At 40.3% G+C, this 21926-nt stretch overlaps 1 protein-coding gene across 3 annotated transcripts in view; it reads right to left on the reverse strand.

Moving 5' to 3' along the window:
- Positions 1–7324: 7324 nt before the first annotated feature.
- The window catches only part of CTNNBIP1 (catenin beta interacting protein 1), a 32838-nt gene continuing 18236 nt past the window's right edge, over positions 7325–21926 (reverse strand). For all 3 annotated transcript variants that reach the window (XM_051637638.1, XM_051637639.1, XM_051637637.1), the window contains 3 exons: positions 21126–21247; positions 20568–20658; positions 7325–9298 (listed from right to left, as the gene is read on the reverse strand). In XM_051637638.1, coding sequence (XP_051493598.1) covers positions 9240–9298; positions 20568–20658; positions 21126–21221 — 246 coding nt within the window. In that variant the 5' untranslated portion in view covers positions 21222–21247 and the 3' untranslated portion in view covers positions 7325–9239. The remainder of the gene's footprint in view (positions 9299–20567; positions 20659–21125; positions 21248–21926) is intronic.

The following is a 21926-nucleotide window of genomic DNA, read 5'->3' on the forward strand; positions in this document are numbered from 1 at the left end:
AAAAAAAATGAACTGCACACTGTTGTAAAAGAGAGCAATCTTGCTGTCTCTGAAGCTGATGTGAACACTATTATTTAGATGTGGAAAAATAGGATCAATTTTACTAAAGAGTTCTTCAGAGACAGTTTTTTCCACATCAAACAGGGTTTTTTAACGATAGCATAATAAGCTGAAAGCATGCCATTGTTTGTCTTGCAATTGGCTTCAAGCAAACTGTGGTTCTTCCTCTACCTGTAGTATCTGACATGAAGTCCTCTCCACTCCCGGCCTGCTCAAATTCATCACATCTGGCAATCACAGTCTGTAGGTTTGTTAAGCATCTTCCACAGTCTCGAAGCATTTCACACATTGGCATATTAAAAGCTTCACAAGCCTCTGCAAGGCATGGTCAATACCTCTACTGTCTAGCTGCTGAAAGGATAAAGTCCCTCTGTATCAGTCACAAAAAGTGTCTGGAACAAAATTTAGAATTGATGCAGATGTCCCAATTTCTGAGGCCACCTTTTAGCTACAGAAACAGGTGCTTTTAAAATGTCCCTTTCAAAATTATCTGGTCCAGGAGGAAAGCCTCCTTTTTTTTTTTACACCCCCCCCCCCCCCCCTCTAAGATTGCAGTGCTCTCACCTCCCTCCTAGCAGCACCCTGGCTATTTAAATCAGTCTTATCAGGCAAGAGTGCAGCTAAATCCCTTGTTCTGTCACATATTTATTTCTCTTCTGAGAGATACCAGTTGTGGCCTTTCCTTGCACTAAGCCACTGCCCTCCCTGCCTTCACTCTAATTGCAGATTTGCTAATCATGCTTTGATCACCCACCCATCTAATCGCTGCCATGGAGCCGGCCCTATTTCCAGCGAGGAGCAGCACAACACGCAAACACGGCGCTTGTGCTCTGCTCCGTATGGAAGGGATCAGAGGATTAAGAGGAACAGCCCGCCCTGATTAATGCTGCCGAGGGAGAGAGAGCTCTTCGCCGAGAGCAGGGGCTGATTGCCTCCCCGTGGGGAGCTCCACAGCAGGCAGTCTCCCTCCAAGGACACGTCTGTCTGCTGTTTTTCAAACCCAGATGCTGTTTTCCATTGCTGCTCTGCAGTAGAAAGGAGGTTCAATGCTGACAGGAAACTGTCCTGGGGTGGGAAGGTTGTGTTAAAGAAGTAGAATACTCTTCTGGGAACGTGCTGAAGATAAACAGAGGTTTGTTTCTGTCCCTGACTCAGGCACTGACCTACCACCGGTAGGAAAACTGCAGAATTCCATTCAGTGGTTTCTGTACAGGCTGATCAGGTGTCAGGAACACATTAACCTTAAAAGTGAGCCAGCAAAGAGCTGTCTTAGCAATGTGGGAAGCAAATACACACAACTAAGGCAGCAGAACCACCATCACCATGGTTTGTACTCAGCACAAAGGATGGTTCCCCCCACTCCCCATCAACCTAATAGATGTAAATGAATCTGAGTAACTTAATAATTACCTCATCCCAACATTCGCTGCCTTATTGTATCTACTAGATTTTTAACTCCCTGTTTTCCTACTCAGTGAAGGAAGATAAAACACTTCTAATGAGTTCTTTTGTAAAGGTTGTGCCCACATCTTCCATGTCATCAGCTTCTGCTGGACCCAAAACGATCTCAGCGACCATCCCACTATCTATACAAACACTCAGCACCCACGAATTTCCTTTTTACTCATACCTTTTAACATTTCAGGTGTTTTTTCTTGTTTTCAGTACAGACAACAAACCTCTGATGTAAGACTTCCTACCTTTTCTCCTGCTGGTCTATCCACTGTTCTTCTGTGCCTGTCATAAGTGGCATGACACACTGTCTTCTGCAAAGGAAGGGGGGAGGGAGCTGTAAACCCCATGTTGTGGTAAATGACTGAAGCACAGTGTTGTGCAGGGCATTCTAACAGCACATTTACTGCTGCTTCAATGGGACAAAGCCCACTGAGTGTGAGCAAAAAGCTTATGAGAGGAGACAGGCATATCATCCTGTCTGAAGCCTGGCTTACCCAGGCAACAGTGTGAGGAATCACCTCTGGGAAGGACTTCTGTCTGTGGAACACCACATTAAAATACCAACCTGGATAGGTCAAGTGCTTATTGACCTGATCTAAAAATGAGTCTGAGTGCCCAGTTTTTGCCAGTTTGAACAGGAGGTGTATGATGCCAGCTAAAATTGGAGAGGCTCTGCAATGAGTGAGGAGTCCTCAAGCTGAGCAAGATGCACAGCAGCTTGTCTTCCCACAACAAACAAGACAAATGAAACAATGTGGCATCTTTTCCACTTGCTAAAGGCATTGATTTATGTACAAAATTATCACATGCCATCCTACAGTGATAATTCCAGACTCTGAAGTGGCAGACTAGCTCAGAGTTTTTGACCATTTTCTAAAGTAATGTCACTAGCAACCAGTGAGCATCTCAGACAGAAAAGATACTTGAGCAATGAAGGGGAAATAAATCCCTAAATATCTGCAGAACACCCATTTTTTCAGTGAAAGGCACACAAAGCCACATCATACACTAGATATGCACAAGTGAGTTCAGCATTAGAACATCTTCAGACCCTTTTCCCTCAAGCATCTCTGCTCCCTGTGCTGCCCAGATCTCATTCTGCCTGACAGCTCCATGCATAAAATATTGCTTAACCTCCAGCACACAGGAAAACACATCTGTAACCTACTGGGTTTTCCCCTTTAATGTCTCTCTTTCCCCCCTTTCTGCTCCCCCTCTCTTTTCAGTAGCTCTAAGCAAGAATGGTGCTAACAACCTTCCTAAAGATTTATTCAGGTCCAGACAGGAATCAACTCTCTGCACTCTGTCAAGATAGGAGAATAAAGAAACAACACACATACCCAGTTCTTTCTACCCAGGTGGCAGAACACACCATCTACTGTTTACTAGAGCAGGTACATATCTGAGCTCTGCTGGTTTTGGTGTCTGCCAAACACTTAACAAGCCTTTGGTGTTCATTACTGGTACATAGCTAGTCCAAACCTTTCTCAGCTATCTAAATCTTGCCTCCTCCTTTTGACAATGGCACTGGAAGTGAAAAGATTTCATTTAATTCCCAGCACTGCTCCAATCCTCCAACACCTCAATTTTGCTACATTTGGAGAAAGGAGGAAAGAAAATTAAGTAAAAAAAGACCATGAAGCTACAGTAACCAGGCTAAGTCCAAATGTCCCATTTAGTTTCAGAAAACTGTGACCCCAAGGTCAAGGCCAGACTAAAACAAAGGGCTCTGCTCTATGCCCATATGTTTCAAGCAGCTAAGCAAGCTACAGAACCAGCAGGCAGCACTGAGACTGTCAAGTCTGGTGCTGCTGGCAAGGCAAGTCAAAAGCTTAAGATTCTGTCTAGTTTAATTACCATCTTTCTCCAAGCTCAAAGAAGCTTATGAGAACACAACAGTGAGGCAGAATCCTCCTCATGTTGCCACCTACAGAAATTCATCCATTCTGGACCTCCCTCTATATATCTTCCTCCTCACACATGCCAGAGATTTTGCAGATCTAGCCACTAAAAAAATAAACCATAAAATAGAGCACGGACTGTGTTGTGAGCTGTTTTACTTGACTGAGAAAACTCCATGCCTTGCTGTGACCAGGCACACACCTCATGAACTGCCATCAGGAAACACGCAGTTAATGTCTGTCAGCTGCAGGCACTTGACAAAAGACTGAAGGAAAATGCTGGGCTACCACTGTCCATTCCAATCACACTCAATGCTGTTTTCACCTGGCCCTCTTATTAGGAGGTCACAAGAAGGCTGAGAACAGACTATGGTGCACAGACAGCAGCAATACAAACTCCTGCATCATGGGACAAAAGCTGCTCTCTTCTGAAGCAGCATCCTTCCTTGGAAATCATGGAAACCTTCCATTCCTTCACACAGTTAAAAAAAAAGCAACAACAAAGCCAAGCCCAAAACCCATCAGTCACTAAGTACTGGGACCATCAGACACTGGCCCAGGTTGGCCAGGGAAGCTGTGGCTGCCCCATCCCTGGCAGTGTTGAAGGGCAGGTTGGATGGGGCTTGGAGCAACCTGGGCTGGTGGGAGGTGTCCCTGCCCATGCAGAGGGTTGGATCTAGGTGATCCCTAAGGTCCCTCCCAACTGAAACCAGCCTGTGATTCTATGAATCAGTCCACATCTGGGCTGGAGTTAGTATTGTAATTGTTAAACCAAGGGTGAAAGCTTCTTTTCCAAGTTTCACAGGCCCCTGGTCACAGATAAGTATTCAGTAGCAAGACAAGTTAACCTGGAAAATGTCAAGACAGCACAAAGCTCTGTGCATACAGCTATTTCATGCTGATACACGAGGTAGCTTGTAAGCAGGCCAGGTTATAAAGCTTCAAACATTTTTTTTTCTTTTTTCCAAAATAAACAATGCTCAAAATTGGAGTGCTTAAGGCTACAAAGGAAACTAGCCAGGTTTTTAATAACATTCTGCAGGAATTCTGCTTAGGGCAAATCAGCTGCAAAGAAAATGAATGCAGAGCTCAGAAGACAGTAGGTGATTTATTTTCTTTGTATGGGAACCTACAAAAGTCTGTCAGGGAATAGATCCAAGCTCCTCTCTTACCTTGATAAATAATGCTCCTCCCTGTTGTACAGCACTTTTGTATTTCTAAAACTGTGACAAGCATCAGTAATGAGGAGCTTTAAGGGGAAGTGTAGTGCAAAGTCTCTCTTCAGACTGGCTGTACTTAGCCAGCCAGTCTAAGGCAGATCTGGAAGAAGAACCACAGCAAACCAGTGACCTACTTACTGCAGCTCTGAAGAAGTCACAGGTACAAAGGACACAACATTTGCAGGACACAAACACTAGCAAACTGATCATGTTACACCTGAGACTGCAAGGAAAGAACTCTGCCCAGCCAACAGCCATCAGCACTGTGCCTGGCTCATGATTACTAACATTTGACACATCTTAGTACCTTTAAAAGCTAGTTCTGTGCAAGGCCATTCATAAAAGAAATTTTAAAATACACGTTTACTTCCTGTTGATACTGTGGGCAGGGAAGGATTTGCCCTGCATACAGAACACACCTCTGACTGCAGCACTGAGTAACCAACAGGTCCAGTTTCATTTGAGTGTTGAACAGCTTGATGCTGAGGCCAGATGCAAACCACTCTGCTGTCAGCTGCAAAATCAACTGCATTCAGCAAATACCCCACCAAGGCAGCAACACTTTAGTGGTCCTGTTACACTTACACCTAAAACAACTATTCCACAGTTTAAACAAAGCTTTTAAAATCTCTTTAATACCAACTAAGACTTGAAACACTTACTGATGAACACCAGTGGGGAAGAGATGTTTACTCACTAAGGTCTTTTTCTTTTGTAGAGACTGAATTCAACTCAAGATTTCTTAAATCTCCAGCAACTGCTCTTACTGCACTGTTGGTTTCTGCTGGTCCCAGTGCCTTGCAGCCCTTTTGCTGTCAGCTCTGCCACAGTCCTTTAGAAGGCAAGGGAGCAAAAGGAAAGCTGAAGGCCTGATCTTAAAAGTAATCCAAATCATACATTCCCCTCATTACCCAGGCACTCAGTATGTCTTTCATGAAATAATTTCTGACACACACTATATATATATATATATATTTGATTCAAAGCTGTCAGCACGTGGCCTTCATTTTTTTTTCCTCCTGCATTATAAAATACTGATAACTCCAGACATGACACTGCTTTATTCTTCTAACAGATTCTCAACAGCTACAGAAATGTATCCCACATATGACCCTGAAGTCTTATATAGGATGATCTCTTCTATAGGTGGGGTCTTTGAAAGTCACAGGCCATTTAATCTTTAGTCTTCACCAGAACTATTTAGGCTGCTGGTGAATTAGAAATACAGAGCTTATGGAACTGAAACAGATTTAATGGTAAAGCATTAGAACCTTCCACATAGGCCACTGAACAGCCAAGGGAAGGAGACAACTTACAGTAACTACTTACCTTAGATACCAATAGGAAAAAAAATCTGAAGAGCTTATTTTATTAGTGCTCCAGCTTCTTTCAGGCAATAGTTCCTTCCAAAGGGTTGCTGTGCCACCAGCTCAATTTTATTTCAGAACCTGGGAGAATCAATCTAAAGGCCTACATGAATGGTGAAGTCTCATTTTCATTTACAATGGGCAGTGCTGACAGACACAAGGACCTACCAAGAATTACAGACATTGCTAGTCCTCTCACCTCTCTCCAGATGGCTGAGATTCTGCTCTAAATCTTTTCCTCAAGCTCTGGAAAACAGGGTGTTAGGAGAGGCAGATGACAAGCTTGGTAAGAGAAGTACAACAGCACATTTTGAACATCTAAAGGAACAAGTGTCCCAAAAAGACCACTCAAAGGATGTGTGCTTTTTTGCCTCTAAAGCTTTTACACTCCCTTACTGAATGCCTTAAGCACTGTTTGGTTGGTAGTTGAACTATTCAACCTCTTCTATTTACAAAAGCATTTTAAATTGGGTCTATACTCACCTCTGACCTCCAAAAAATTTGAATTTGTTTTTATTAATAATGATTTGCTTGGGAATGCAAAAGCACAAAGGTAAAGCTGGAGAAATTTGTATGTAGCCTAAACAAGTCAACCATGCAGATATACTGGGTGCAGGTTTCTCCCAGTTAATGCAGGCTCCACAGTGGTAATAGGAATGTAGTTTTCATAGCAAGAACATTTAGAAATATAATTCAAGGGGAATATTGGAAGGCCCTCTTTTCCACCACTTCCTGTATATGAATTATTTTATAATAAATCTCCCAGCCCTGGTTTAATGTTAAAATATCACTAGTGGGGAAGGGGAGAACACAGAGGTAACAAAGCAAGCACAAATCTTCTCAATGGACAATCTCCTCCAGTTTCTGAATCCCAAATCAAGTTGTTATACAAGACATTGCCTTTTCTCAATACATCCTTCTCATATATTACTCAGGACTCCATGTTTGGAATCTAGACAGAAATCTTCCACAAAGGTGAAGCAAGTATGTTCCATTTGGTAGTTCAACAGCATAATAAATTAATAGAAAACAAGAGTAGCTATTAAAAACTGTATTTCCCCCCCCCAGTTACATTTTTTGTGAAAAGATCCAACCATATGAACTTTTCTCCTTGAAAAGATTTAACAGCTCAGAAAGGCCATAGACACACATGGAGGATGCACCTTAGCTTGGCAATGACAGGCCACCACAATCCAGCCCACTCATTCCAGCCAGAAACACACATATTCCCTTAAATTAACCCTTTAAGGGCTGCCCCCCCTCTGCACCAAAGTTAAAATTAAAGTGCCTCTTAGGCAAGCAGGTCAAAAGGTAAAGACTCTTTTGGGCTCACTCCTGGTTTATTTTAAGATAGAAGTTTCTTATCTGGCTCCAAACAGGTTAGATATTTACTTTCACATTGAACTAGACAAAGCTGCAATTGAATCGAAAGGATCTTTTTTCATAAACACATGTACAACTGTTCTCATTACACAATTTATTTGGTCAAGATCCATTTCCCTCTGTGTGCTCACGAGTCCGTTCTTCCTTTTGCATACATTCCACAGGTTCTCTCAAGCCTGCTCCCCCTTTTGAGACCATGACAGCATCCTGCCACCATGATTTCTTGCCATGAAAATGGTCACAGTTGTCAAAGTTACATTCTGGAATTGTTACTTCAAATAATGAAAAACCACATGAAAAGAACCAGGAACAGGTGAAGGAAGTTCTGCTTTAATAGAGTTTGAAACATCTCAGTGTCAGTGCAACCCACAGGAAAAACTAGAAGTATTGTAACAATAACCTGCACATGTGAGAGAAAACGAAGTGCTAGGTTTCAGGCAGCAGTGCTAGAAGTGCAGATTCCTGAACAGTCAGTGCACTTTGGGAATTTCACTGCAGGTTTTTCAGTCTCTAAATGTGCACGTGTTTTAAAGCCCTGCAACTAAAACTGTAAACCTGAGAGTGTCACCTGTATGCTCATTATTGGACAGTTTAATGCAGTGCTACTGCCTCTTGGAACTGCCCAAGGAAAATGGAATTATTTTAGGACCCAGATAATTTCCATGTCACTGAATAGTTGCAAGGAGCCAAACTATACATACCATTTTTCAAGTGACTAGAAACTTAGTTTATTAAAGCCCAGTGCAAATTGGATTTAAATTAATGAGAATTCATTTTTTCTTATGTGAGAGCTAATCTTGTGCAGCAATTAAAGGGTTAAAGTGGAACTCTATGTAGTATTTTAAACAAGTTCACATACTCTCTATACAAATTTGGCAAATTTGTGTCACAGCCATAGATCTCACTCTTGCAATTCCTGCAAAATATCTACAGCTCCTCTGTCAGAAGCAAAGAGAGAAGCCACCTGAACAGCCAGGTCTACCAGGAGTTCATAGGACAGCCCACACAGTAGCACAGCATGGCTGGTGATCTCCATGTTCTAGCTTAAACAGGTAGACTTATTGAACTAAAAATGCTTGACACATGCTCCCAAAAGAGCTTGAGGCCACAGAGCAGATGAGAATGGAAAAACTGATTGCACCAGAAACACTGCAGCCAATAGGAAATCAAAAGCATGACTTCAAAGCCAATCAAAAAACCAAAACAAACCCCCAAAAGCAAGCATTTATGTTTAGATGTAATAAATATTGCAAAGCACATTTGTGGGTTTTCCCCCCCCCCAGTCAGTAAGTGTAAAGAAATAACCAATGCACCAAAACCATCAGCTTTCTGCAATGAAAATGTCAAAGTCAGCAAAATACCTGCAAGCCAACTGAAGAGAAAGCATTTGCATTGTCAACCAATGAGAAGTTGCTTCCAGTTCTATGCAGCCAAATCAAACCCTCTTCAAATTCACAAGTTTGACCTAAATAAGCACCACAGCATGAAAAGCTTCTTTAGAAGATTTCAAGAGACTCTCTTTAAAATACAAAATAAAATGTGAGATAAAAGGTTTTCATTGGTCAAGTTTGAAAAATTGTCTTCCTTTAGCCTGTCCCTTTGAGCCAATCAAAAACACACCCTTAGGTTTGTCCTTAATTAACACAGCCCAGCTGAGTAGCAAAAACTGATAGGAATAGATGGCTGTGAGATGCATTCTGAGGGTTGGGCAAAGGGAAACAAAATTACAAGGAGAAGGAATACCAAGGAACAATTAGGGTGGGCAAAGGAACTTATTAATGCTCAGCCATCCTCCTCTATCTTCGGGAATCTCACTGTCCTCTCCAGTTCTGTGTTGTTCAGGTATCCTGTAGTTACTGCCTTCTGTCTTCTGTCTCTGATCTGGAAAATGCCATCACAACATCCTCAGCACCTGTAATAACAAGGGATACAGGGAAATGTGCCACAATTACTTTCTTTAACAAACAGTGGATAGATGCAGTACCCAACCTGTCATTCTACACATCCATGAAAAGGGAAAAGAGGACAGAAAGAAGAGAAAGCTATGTTTTCTTCTTTTTCTGTGACTGGAAGTGGAAATGGTCTAAACATTTAAATGGTAGATTTAAAATGTTCCTTTGCAACCATAAGGTAATCAGTTTTTAAAGAAAACCAAGAATTCCTTGCTTTCACATATTTCTAAGAAGCAAGACTTAAAAAAGTAATCATTGGTCTGTCACCAAAGGCATGCAGAGATCACCTTTTTTTTTCTGGTTTCGTTGCCCTGTCAACCCTGGGAGTGCTTAAAGGGACTTATTGAGCTTCTCTGAAGTATGAGGAAACCCAACTGTTCAATACTGCCCTATGCATCACACTGCCCTTTTAAAGTGACATTTAGATACTCTTTACATCTAGATATTCATTACTCTGCTTTGACGAATAAAAATTGTTTTAATAGGCCAGTTAAAAGGTTTTTGCCTCCCCCTCTTCCCCCCCAGATCACTTAAACACCCTTTATAATCTAACATGTCTTCAAAACCTTCCATTCTCTAATGGAAGTGCAGTATTTTCTTTCAAACCACGGGCTCCCATTTGCCCAGGGAACAGATACAGCTTTGCTAAGTAATGCTTTTATCTCTAGCCTGAAGAAACCTCTTCCAGAAGAATTCAGTGTGTGGACTTTCTCAGCTATTGGATATTTTTTTTTTTTCAATTGAGGCTATCAACTGTGCATAATTACCATCAAATCCATCTCCCCTAAGCACAGAAAGATGTTATTACCATCCTATAACCATCTCCAAGTCTTTACAAATCTGTGTGGTCTTTCAAGTGGGCATTTATAGCAGAAAGACCTGAATGACTTGAGAATTATGTCTGATAAAGGCTTGTAAAGAACATTCTGTGCCAAGCTCTCATTCTTCAATAAGATACTTTGAGATATTCAGGAAAAAAAAAAAAAAAAAACAGCTCTCTGGGCTTCCTAACTATAGAGTGTGGCCTAACAGGCACTTAAAGAGAAATGTCTTCAGGACAAGATGGAAATAAAAATACATCATACACTAGTGTCAACGTAGTGGTTTAAATCAGTGTCTCAAGTCTAGACAAGCATTGGAAAACAACCCTGAAGGGCTGAGTGTAGTATTTTTAATTTCTGGTAAAAATCTGATTCCCTGGGAAGGTCAGATAAAAGTAAATGTTTTCTTCCATCTGTCGATCCTCTAACCACATTTATCTAACTGATACAAAAATAAGATGAATCCTCCAGTCCTTGTCTATATAATATATAGAAATTATTTCCTCCATTCAAATGATCCTAAGTGTCTAAGTGCAACAGATGAGTCAAAATGACCATTTTGACTTCATTAATTCTGGTTTGGGTAATTTTGCTTCTTAAGTTTTTCTTCAAAGGTTCTCTTAAAGGATTAGACAACAAAGTAGAAAGTGCCAAGAGTAACACCAACTGCCTGTCCCACTCAGGCAACTGATCAGCTCTACAGAATTATGTTACCAGGGTTTGGAAAGTTCAAATTCTACTTGGATGGAGCATCAGCATATAAAATTCCTCCAGTCTTCTACTAGAAGCATATCAAGAAGCATATTTCAGTTTTATGCCCCAAGCAACTTCTGCATCTACACCTGCACATGAGGTAAAATGAAAGAGGACTAATAAAAATTCCTCATCTGTTATATGAATTCCACTTCTCAGTAATCTGATTTGCTTCGTAGTTGCAATGTAGAAGGAAAAGTGGCCAAAATAAAGGGGGGGAGGTTGTAACTTCCTCTTGGTAACATCCTTAAAAACTAACTCAATGCTTACAAAAAGCGAGCACATTCATTTTTATACCCTTCACAATTTATTTGTTATCTTTCAAAGGAGAAAATTAAAAGGACCAAGCAGTAGTTTGTTTTTCGTATGTAGGACCTGTATCTTATAGAACTACATCAAAAACTGTTCTGATACTCCCTCTTGCCAACACTCGGAAGCCCTGCAGTCATCTCCCTTTTCATCTCCTCCACAAACTGTTTTCCCTTGATCAAAACATAAATGATATATAGCACTAGGATCCAGCTCTGAATTAACAAGTTGCCATGTTGATATTTTAAAACACCTAAGAACTACCAGCCTCTACAAAATGAAGACTTTCATTAACCAAGATTCTGAAAAAAAACAAGTCAATGCTAAAAAGAGGAGGGAGTAATTATGCTTAATAGCATTAACGAAGCAAGTGCACAGGTTAATGGTTGGACTTGGTGATCTCAAAGGTCTTTTTCAACCCAAGCAATTCTGTGATTCTATAAAGCACAACCTGTGCCACTGTATTTTACACACAACCCCCTTTAAAGTAGGGGAGGATTTGCCATGCAAGCCCAGAGCAGCTGGAGTAGCCTGGCAACCACAAAATCTCAGATCATGTCACATTCACACAAGAGATGAGCTGGATTACTTAACAGATGTCGATTGTTTTCCTGGGGTCTCCCCATTCTATAGTCCAAACATGAATAAAATCTTACATGTTTCAGGCAGAAAAGGCAACGTCCTGCCAGGTAATCACATAGCCCCATAAACCCACCAGTCAGTACTCCTGCCTGTCCTAACAATTCCAGCTCTCAGCACTGCCCCTATGCACAGCCTCTGCTGCTGAGCATGCAGCCCTTTCAAACAACATGAAGAGCAGAAATAGCTCTTGGCACCAAGGACACTGGGATTTCTGCACTTCAGTTTTGGCTTTCACACTGAAAACTGCTATTGCTGAAGAGCAGGTTCCCACTCAGTAACTCCTGTCCTGATTTTCTACAGCTCCAGTCCCAGGGGTACTGTCTGCCTGAACTTCTGCTAATTTGGCTATTCCCCCAGGCTTAGAACAGGGAGAGAGAAGGGAGTACAAGCCTGACAAGGCAACAGGAAAACAGCAACAGACATTTTCCAACAGCATTCTATCTGGAGGAACAAGCAAGAGAACAAAGAATACAGAGTAAGAGTGTGGAAATGCTTCAATACCTTCCGCATTATTGCATTATTACATGCATCCTAAAGGAAGAAGCAGAACAGTGGATAGAGAACAGGTCTAAAATGCAAGGTTTTGGTCTTTTTATGGCCAAAGCTAACTGGACAGCTTAACTGCTTTACCACCAATATAATTACAATACCTACACTTTTAGTGTTAACCAAATTCACTAACAAAGTGCATTTAAAAAAAATATCATCATCATCAAAACCATCTCTCTAATCTTCTTTAACACTTTATAATACATAGTTTCCCATATGGTGCTATTTAAATTAAGATGGGCCATCAGTACAAGATCCAATTCTTTAAGGGAAGATTGTGAATTGTGTTTGGAAGGGTCATTATCGGGCTGAAAAGGAGATTGTAACTGCACTCTCAGTGCTTACCCTTTGCATCAATTTTACTTGATATTTTCATAAACGATCCTGGAACAGGAAAGCAGTGATCTATCTATGAAATCTGATGGCAATATGAAGTTAGAAAGTTCTACCAAAACACCAGGGAGCAGCAAAACAATATGCAGGAACGAACAGGATAGCAAGGAAGACCAGAGGTGGCAAAAGGGGTTTAGCTATTCATTTCAGAAAGAAAGAAAAAAATAAAAGGTCAAGATTAGAGGCAATATATTTCTATGTCTCATGGTACAGTTTTAAACAAGATTAAAAAAGACTTTAAACAAGATTAGTAAAGAATGGATTTTAAACAATTCTGAACAGTTGTTTTCTGCTCCCTCCTCCATTTCTTCTGTTATTTGGTAGAAGCAGCAATGTGTTCATTTGCAGGAGTTACATGCAACCCAGCATTTGCAAGAGCCTCAGGCTATTGCCTTTAAAAAGACGATTTGATCTATCAAACAGAAGATAATACCTTCCAGGTAGACAAGTGGGTGGGTAACCCAAGGGCACAACACCCAACAGAACATTTTGCAGTGAAGACTCAAGCCTACACTGATGTCTTTTATTCCCCCATTAAAGATCCAACTTTGTCCTTAGTGAGGCAATTCATCACTACAGAGGAAGGAATCCTTTGTCCAGACAACAGCAGCCACAGAGAAAGTTCTTGCAGGCTATCAAATCTGATGCCAGCACGAAGTTGAGTACAGGATCATCTACTTCACACCAAAATTGGTGGTTCCCAGACAATGTCAGCCCAGTCACTTCCAACAGGTATTGCTGCCCTCTCGGTCCTGCACCTCATGGTCTTACAAAAGATTATAACATTCACTAACATTCATTAACTAACAAAAGAGACTAACTATTCACTAACCATTCACTAACAAAAAAGACAGTTTGTTAAGCAGCACTTCTCCATTCCTCATCAGCACAGTGACTCCCGTTTAGGATAGAAAAGGCAACTCTTGTCTCCCAGATATAGAACCAGGTTGTTCAGGGGACTTACAGAAAGGGAAGATTCCTTCATGTCTGTAAGGCAGGTCGTTATAATACAACAATGCCATAACCTCTTGAAGGGCAGTAAGTCCTATTGGATTTAGCTGAGCATTTCAACAACCTGAGAACAGAACAGAAAACCTCTCTGCTGTACTCCAGCAAGGGTATGAGTGCAGAATGCAAATGAAAGGGATACTCTCATCAGGGCTTTCAACCTTTCAGAAAACACTTATAGAGCATGACTATTTCTGAAGACACCCTGTAGCTAAAAAGCTTGGGTGACTTTTGTCCAGAAAAAGGTCATCCACATTGCTCAGCACAAAAGCAGGTTTTGTTCATGTCCAGTCCTACAAACCAAAATACCCAGAGCTAAATAAAATCAAACAAACCAAAATACCCAGAGCTAAATAAAACCAATCTAACATGCCTGCTCATTAAGCAATTCTACAGCTGCCCATGCTCATGTACAAATACAAACATTTCCAGAGAATAGAGCAGAGGGTTCTCTGTGGTGAAAGGAAAGCAGGGGTTAAAGTACTAGTGAATAGAACTTCTGCTGCAGTCCCAAAAGGCTCCTGCAATCAATGTTTTCTTCCTAATCAATTAAAAAATAAAGTAAAAAGTAGATCACAGGTTATAAAGTTAAGCTGCACATTGCCATAAGCCTGCAACTAAGACAATAGGATGGTGATCCCTATTTACTTTTAGCACATCCTTCACTGAGCTTTGCACTTCCTGTAATTAATATATGGAACAATGAAAAGGCACGCTTAGACCTGACCTTCCGTGTTCTGTACATACAGCTTCTCTCTCCACAGCTGTCCCCTTCCTGGGCACACATTTCTATCCTGAAATAGACACATACACCTGACAAAACGTTTCCCATCTTCTACCATGAGCAAAGAATTAACTTTCAGATACTTCTCCCACTTCTTCTGCCTCAAACTTTCTCACCCTTATCCTTCTTAGAAATCAGCAATTAACTGGTAGGCCTATGTCCTATCCTAAAAAGCAACAGTGACAGTCTTACCCTGCTAACTTTCCAAAAAATATTGCTGCAATTATGTTCTAATTGCAGTTGTTTGGATTTCTGATTTTAGTAGTTCTATTACACCACCTGGACGTAGCAAGACAACATGATCTGAAGGTCAAAATACTTTACCACACAGCAGTAAAGACTGTAGAGAAAGCCCCTGAGCTCAGCAACTGCTGGTCAATTCACCTGTTTCAGAAAATGTCACCAAGATAGCTGAAGCTAATGCTTTCCACAGCAAGTACTCAGCTACTGTGACACCAAGCCAGTTGAATCAAAACTACACCACCTTAACACCAAGATGCTGACACATCTGAGGTCTGCTTTTTCCAAGAGTTCTTTGAATTATTAATAGATACATACACCTAATTTGTTTGAAGTCACCTGCAAAATTAAGCAAGCCCAAAAAGCCTTTAGAAATCAGAAGGTTAAGCCTGTAATGAATTTCTGAAGGCTGCCTAATAAAAAAAAAAACACAACATACTCTGTATTTCTCTCAAGATCTTCATCTACAGACATTTCTTCAATTGCCTTCCAGCAACTACCTCCTAAACATTAACTTTTCTCTGAAATTCCCAGTATTAGCATCCTAGTCTGGCATTCTAAAAATACAACATGAACTGCTGAGAGGAGCAGCACATTACAGCAATAACTGTTCAGGAGAATAAAACCACACTGAGGAGCTCTATCTCCATTTCTCCACCTCCATCTGATACTCCGTGAGCCTGGTACCCCTCCTAACTCCACACACAGCCTGACCTGCTTTTAATGTGCCATCCAGGGGACACATCTAACCAGCCAATGCATGTGCTTGCATCTCAGCTTTGCCCTCCCCAAGGGACCAGCTTCCTTCAAGAACCCGCATGACATTCCTGTTGCTATAGGAACACCAGAGCTGTAATCACCAAGGTCTTAGTATAATTCACATATCATGCTCACTAGCTGCGTGGCTCTCATTTGCAGACTTGCCAGAACAGCTACTTAAGCAAGCCAAGTGCTAGCCCAGCATTTGGAAATGTAACTGAGAAGCAGCAAAGATTTTTATGCAGGAGATGCTTCTGTGCATGTAACTTCCTAAGAGGTGTTTTGCCTGTATTAAAAATAAGTGGGAAAGCCTTAATTTCATCATTTCAAGCTCAAGAAACCTAACGAACCTGAGCTGCATTGGCTCTTGCTGCAATGCAGGGAAGGCACCTAATATGTTAATTATCTAAACCAGCTTGTGACTACATCCACTCTGGCATATACACTGGCTGAACAGATGCCTTTGGGTTCCTCAGTTATTCTTGGAGCCATAAAAACAACAAAACAAACAACCCATGGATATCAGCTAAAAAGCTCACTGAGTAAAGAAAACTGCCCCTATATTTTGCACTTCCATATAGGTATTAACAACATTACAGTAAAAATCAAAAAATAAAATTGTTATTAAAAAATGTGAGCATCACATTAATGTTTAGTCTCTTAATACTAATTTAAGTATTAAATACTTCAGCCTAGAGTTTTGTTACTGTTGTTCAGGCTTTCCTGGGTTACTAAGACTTCATTCCCCCTGCTAGCACTTCACCTTTCAATAGATAATCAAGTATTTTTCATACATTGGATAAGCCTCATAACTGTCATGGGTGCAATATGACTGGCTGGATGAGCTGAAGAAGAGAACGGGCCAGAAGTATTTATAAAAATAACTAAAATTTAGATATTTCAGTTTAGCTTATAAAATACAGGTCAAAGTAATTACTAAAATAACTAAAATATGAAGTTATGAACAGAATCCAGATGTGAGAATTGCCTAAATGTTCCTTCTTGGTGGACTGTACCCTGTGTTAGGGAAACAGCACCTCTAGAGAAGTACATCAGTCACCACCACACTGAGGGACTAAGCACTTCCTCAGATTCTGGAATACATTGAAAAGAAAGGGCAAACAGCTGGAACTAAAAATAGTAATAAAAAAGAGACTATTATAAGATTGGAGTGCATGTTCTGGTCATGCAAGATCCCTTCACAGATGTGTTAGTCTCATGTATGTTGCAGGCATGAATGTAAAGTGTTTAGATCAAATACTAGACAGATCTGCAGTAATTTCTATTTGCTTTCTGCTGCAACACATTAGAGAGCCCTGGACATATCTCATTACTACCTGATTTACACAAAGATATTAAGTTATGGCTTCAGAATTACTCTGAGCTTCCTGCCAGGGGAACAAGATTCACTTCCACAGCAAACAGGGTAGGTCCTTCAAGAGTGAAGGTGTTCTAAATGTACAAGAAGATCTGTAAACAGTCCTAAACCAGAGGATTTCATGTCTGATCTGATAAATTCCTTTTGAAAGCAAGAGGGAAAATTAAAAGATTCAGAATTTAATTTCTCTTCTTCCTATAAAAAGGACAAACTGAAGGGGAGACTTAGACTTCAGGCTTGCTTAAAAACAGAGGTATTGGAAGGTGCTTCTTGATCAAAATTAGCAATTAACTTCTGTTGCTGAACCCCAAGACAATAAGCAGAGTATCATGGAGAAACTTTAAATGTCAAAGATATTGTCATTAGTAGTGGCTCACTGAAGGTTCAGGCCACAAGCACTAGAATTCAGCAGTGTAAAATACTTTCTTCAATGCACTGTCTCATTGCTGTAAACACATATTGGATGCAGAGGTTGCAGTGACTCCCTGTGGTCAAACAAACTTACTCTACAAAGAGCCTGACAGATCCTCATTAGAAGCCATAGCAGGGAGCAGTGATAACCTCAGCAATTACCTGAGGTAGGACTGCTGAAGCCACCAGCCAGCTGTTCCAAGACAGTCTTCTACGGATGCACAACAAAGAAAGGCATAAAAATTGTAACAGACTGTGATAGACTTACAAAATTCTAGACTATTCATCCTCTATGCCCTTCTTAAAAAAATAAAGGAAACAAAATGACCTTCCTGTAATTCTGGAGCCAGACTGCAGCATTTTTAAGTAACACACAAAAAACTGCAGGTCTCTAACAAAGCTTTTAGAGTGCTAAGGCCAAGAATGTCACTCCCTTTTTTGGAACAAAATGGGGGTATGAAATCAGCTTTGCCTTTTGTGTGCCTGCTGGAGGAAAATGACTAAAGATAGGCTGAGAGCAATCTGTCCTACTGCTGGAAGAAAAGACTGTGGAAACCACTGGCATACTAACTCCTTGTAAGTTACTCCTTAAATAACATACCTTTTAGTTGTTGTGTAAGGCAAGTTGCATAAAGGCAACAAAAAAAAAATATCCTCCAGAGGAGAGTCAATGAAAACAGCAAAAAAGTAGGGAAGAAAATTCCTTTAAGCGATCTATAAGAACACAAAACATTTAAGTACCTCAGTGTGTGGACTGGGGATGGGGCTTTTCAGCGCAAGATAATGCCACCTAGTGGGGATGGAGCCTCCTCCCAATGGCAAACCGGACACCCATGCCCTTGGGATTCTCTGTTTCCAATACATCCAGAATCGACCCTTCCTGTTTCTAGCCAAAGGTACCGACAGAGGCAGTGACTGCTGCTGATAGAGCCACCACGTCCGGAGCACTGAGCAGCAGTATCATAACTGACTGTTAGAAATCTGGAGAGATTTCTAAGGAAATCAAAGTCCTGAGCTATGAATTCTGTTTCTGTCTATACAGCAAGAGCTTCATCTTTCTCCACTGGAAAAGCATTGGGCTAGGTTCCCTCACTGTGTTCATCACTCACTCACTACTGAATTTGGAGAGATGGCATATCCAAACATGAAAAGAACCAACATCCTTGCCCACTCCTCTAAATGCTTAACTATTCTCCTTCTTTGTTCTTTTTTTTCCCCTACCAAGAAAAACCCTCAATGGTCAGACCACCAGCCTCATCATCATTTGGGAGGATTGAAGGTAGATTGTGGAATGAGATCTCCCAGGAAAGACAGCAGTGTCTGGATTAGATCAAAACAAGTGTCAACAGAAAGGATTTCACTTCCCTCTGGACAATGTTTTAAGAATCTTCAAGGACTTTAAGAAAATGATGACAAAGAAATAAGTCAGCATCTGTCCAAATACGGGACAAAGACAACTTTCTGAACAATGCATGAACTCTCACACTTCCTGTATTACACGATGAGTCTAGAATCAGACCAAGTATCTGCTGGTCTCCTTTGATTACATTTAAAAGCTAATGTAAAAAAGAAGTTTTTTGGTTCTCCAGAGCCCTCTATAAAGTGAAAAAATATAATTTTACAGATAATAAAACCAGACAGTTTAGATGAGAAAGTCAGACCAAGCTGTGCAGGAGCAGAGCAGTATGAAGTGTCTGTGTCCTCTGGCTGGACTTTTGTTTTCATTATCCTCTCTTTGCTGAAATGCAGGTAATCCAGCATGGATTTTCTTTGTGAGAAATGCATCTACTTCAGACATAATGCTGAAAAAAGCCATCTGCAACTAATACGGTGTTTCTTAACTGAATGTCTACCTTGTTTTTTTACAAGAAACTGGCAAATTTTCACTTTAGACTGGCAGAAAAGTTTAAGATTTCTGAGCCAAAATATACAAATATATCTATGTCCATCAATCCCCCAGCTATGTGAGGAATGAACACACAGGCTTAAAATTGAAGAGCAAGTTTGTGCAAGTTGTGTTTCTAATCGTTTTCAAAATGTTTTAGATCTCTATTAAATCTCTGCTCAACTCAGTTCTTTCTGGCATACAAGTCTTAAAATTCTCCTTCAATACCAAATCCTACATTATGAGTGTGATCTGGCATGAGGCCTATGAAGGGTAGGAAAAAAAATTCAGAAAGAAACATTTGGGTTCAGAAGAGATTAGTAGATTCAGAGTAGTGCCACACAATTTTTTACCAAGACTTGTAAAGGATTCACAAAAGCAGCACATACTTCATCCCCTTAATGGGACTCTAAACAAACCAAAGCAGACTTGTAAACTTACTTCACGTCTACTACCCCTGTCCAGGAATTCATTACATCATAGAAGTCACAGAAATGCAAAAGGAAACAAATTCCTCCTATTGCTAAACTCCCCCTCTTCCTCTGCTGAAATAGTAACACTGCACTTCCACATGCATGGAAACATGAAAGAGAAAAAATGTTGTTAGATTATTCCATTTCAGTTTGAGAGAAAAGGGTTTTTAAGCAACTAGAGTCACATAACAAATCACTTTTGTGCCTTAGAAATCTGTATCTACTTTACACTTTATTTTGTTACAAAACTCCCAGTTTGAAGCATAAAAAGAAAGTGCTTGCCACCCCCAGTCTTGTTCCTTTTTAAGCACATATATCCAGTTTAAAAATAAAAATTTACATGATAGTTGTCTTATGCAGAGGATCCATTGTGAACACAGTGAGACACACCCAGAACTAGAGAGACCTATTCACACCTGAATTTAACTGCACCTATAGAAAAACTCAGCCAGGCTAAAATTTATTTCTATTTCATGTATTACATGGAATAGAAAGGTATATGCATGCATTCAATTTATTGAACTTTGGACATCAATGTTTTGAGTTATCACAGAGAATATGATGTTTAACAATGCTTTTCCTCCTAATGAATCTTAGGAACATCCAAGACTGACTTTACCTGTTAAAATAAAACCACCTCTTGAACAGTAACCAGGTCTCTTCCAAAGATTATATATAGCAGGCAATGACTTGCACATCCCAGACTGCAGGATGGGTTTAAGTAGGTGGCACTTCATCACAGAAATACAGGAATCTAAGTTTGATATTTTCTGAGACTGTTCTCACAGATTAAATGAACACAAGGCAACAAACCCAGTACTCACCCTGATCAATGGAGTGTTGAGGAAGCTGGCTAAGCTGGCTATTCACTACACCTGCGTATGTGCGCAAGAACTCCTCTTCACTGGCAGTCAGCTGGAAACACACACAGAGCCAGTCAGCAAAAAGGAAAAGGAAGGAAGACTGAAGATATCTCTGACTTCCCAATAAGGAACACCACAGTTGCCTCTATTTTACTCTCCAACAGTTTCATCTGTTACTTGTGCAAACGATACCATCAGCGAGGACATCGCAGCAACTGGTACATCATGCATTTGTGGAGAGATTCAGAGTCACCTTAAAACAGCTGTTTCATTATACTGGTTTTCTAATAATTAAAAACTTGACTGTATAAAGATCAACTGATCAGATTTAATTTCAGGCATCACAATATTTTAGCTAAAATCAATTGTGTTTAACCATAGATAATTGTTTAATCAGTGACGGCTAAAACATTTCAGTGATAAAACCAGACCATCACCTGCCCATCTCCTTGAAATCTCAGTTACTACACAATTATGTCTGGAAAGCCACAAAATATGGGCTATGACAGTACATCTTACATTTGATCCCATCTTCCTCAGCATGAGTAGGACTCTCACTTTCTGCTGAATATACATCTCCTCCGGACTCTTTCCGGGGACGCCCTCACGGTTCATTCCCCTCCTGCCAGCTCCTGGATTGCCTGAAGATATAGGATCAGAAAAAGAGACAAACTAAAATAGGTAATGGGGTGTCATAGGAATAACAGGATAAGTTTAATTTTCAAACTACCTATTTTTCAACAGTCCAGACCACTTAATAGCCTGGGAGACTAAGGAATCACTTTCTTCATCAGAGAAATCCTTAAGAATTTGAACAGCTAAACTGGGCCTCACACACACAACTGAAATATCCAAAGAGGCTGATGTTCACACCCCTACAGCTCATTATCTGTCCTTACATCACTGCATCAGCAGAAAAAGAGAACTCTAACAACTAGATGAAAGAGTCACCCTGACAGAGGCATCTGAGGGTTTGGTTTTTTTCCCCATAAATAAGCACAATCAGTATGAAAACAGGATGCAGAACACACAGCCATCAAGTTTGTGAGGGCAAAACAAAAATGGGATTAAATCTCAACTCTTAAATCTTTCTCCTTTTTTTTTTCTTTTTCTATCACATTGAACAGCCACAGTCCTTTTGTAAAAGTTAATAAAATGTATAAAATTATTTTGGAGAGAAAGGAGAGTTTGTCATCCTTTCTTATACCATTTAAAAGCTGAAGTTTTGCTTCAAAAAAAATTATTATATTACAGAATAAACAGCTTATGCTATCAACATTGTATAGTGTTTGTATTATTATACTTTGTTGACTTGAGTAG

Source organism: Apus apus, chromosome 20 (assembly GCF_020740795.1).
Source record: "Apus apus isolate bApuApu2 chromosome 20, bApuApu2.pri.cur, whole genome shotgun sequence".
Taxonomy (NCBI): Eukaryota; Metazoa; Chordata; class Aves; order Apodiformes; family Apodidae; genus Apus; species Apus apus.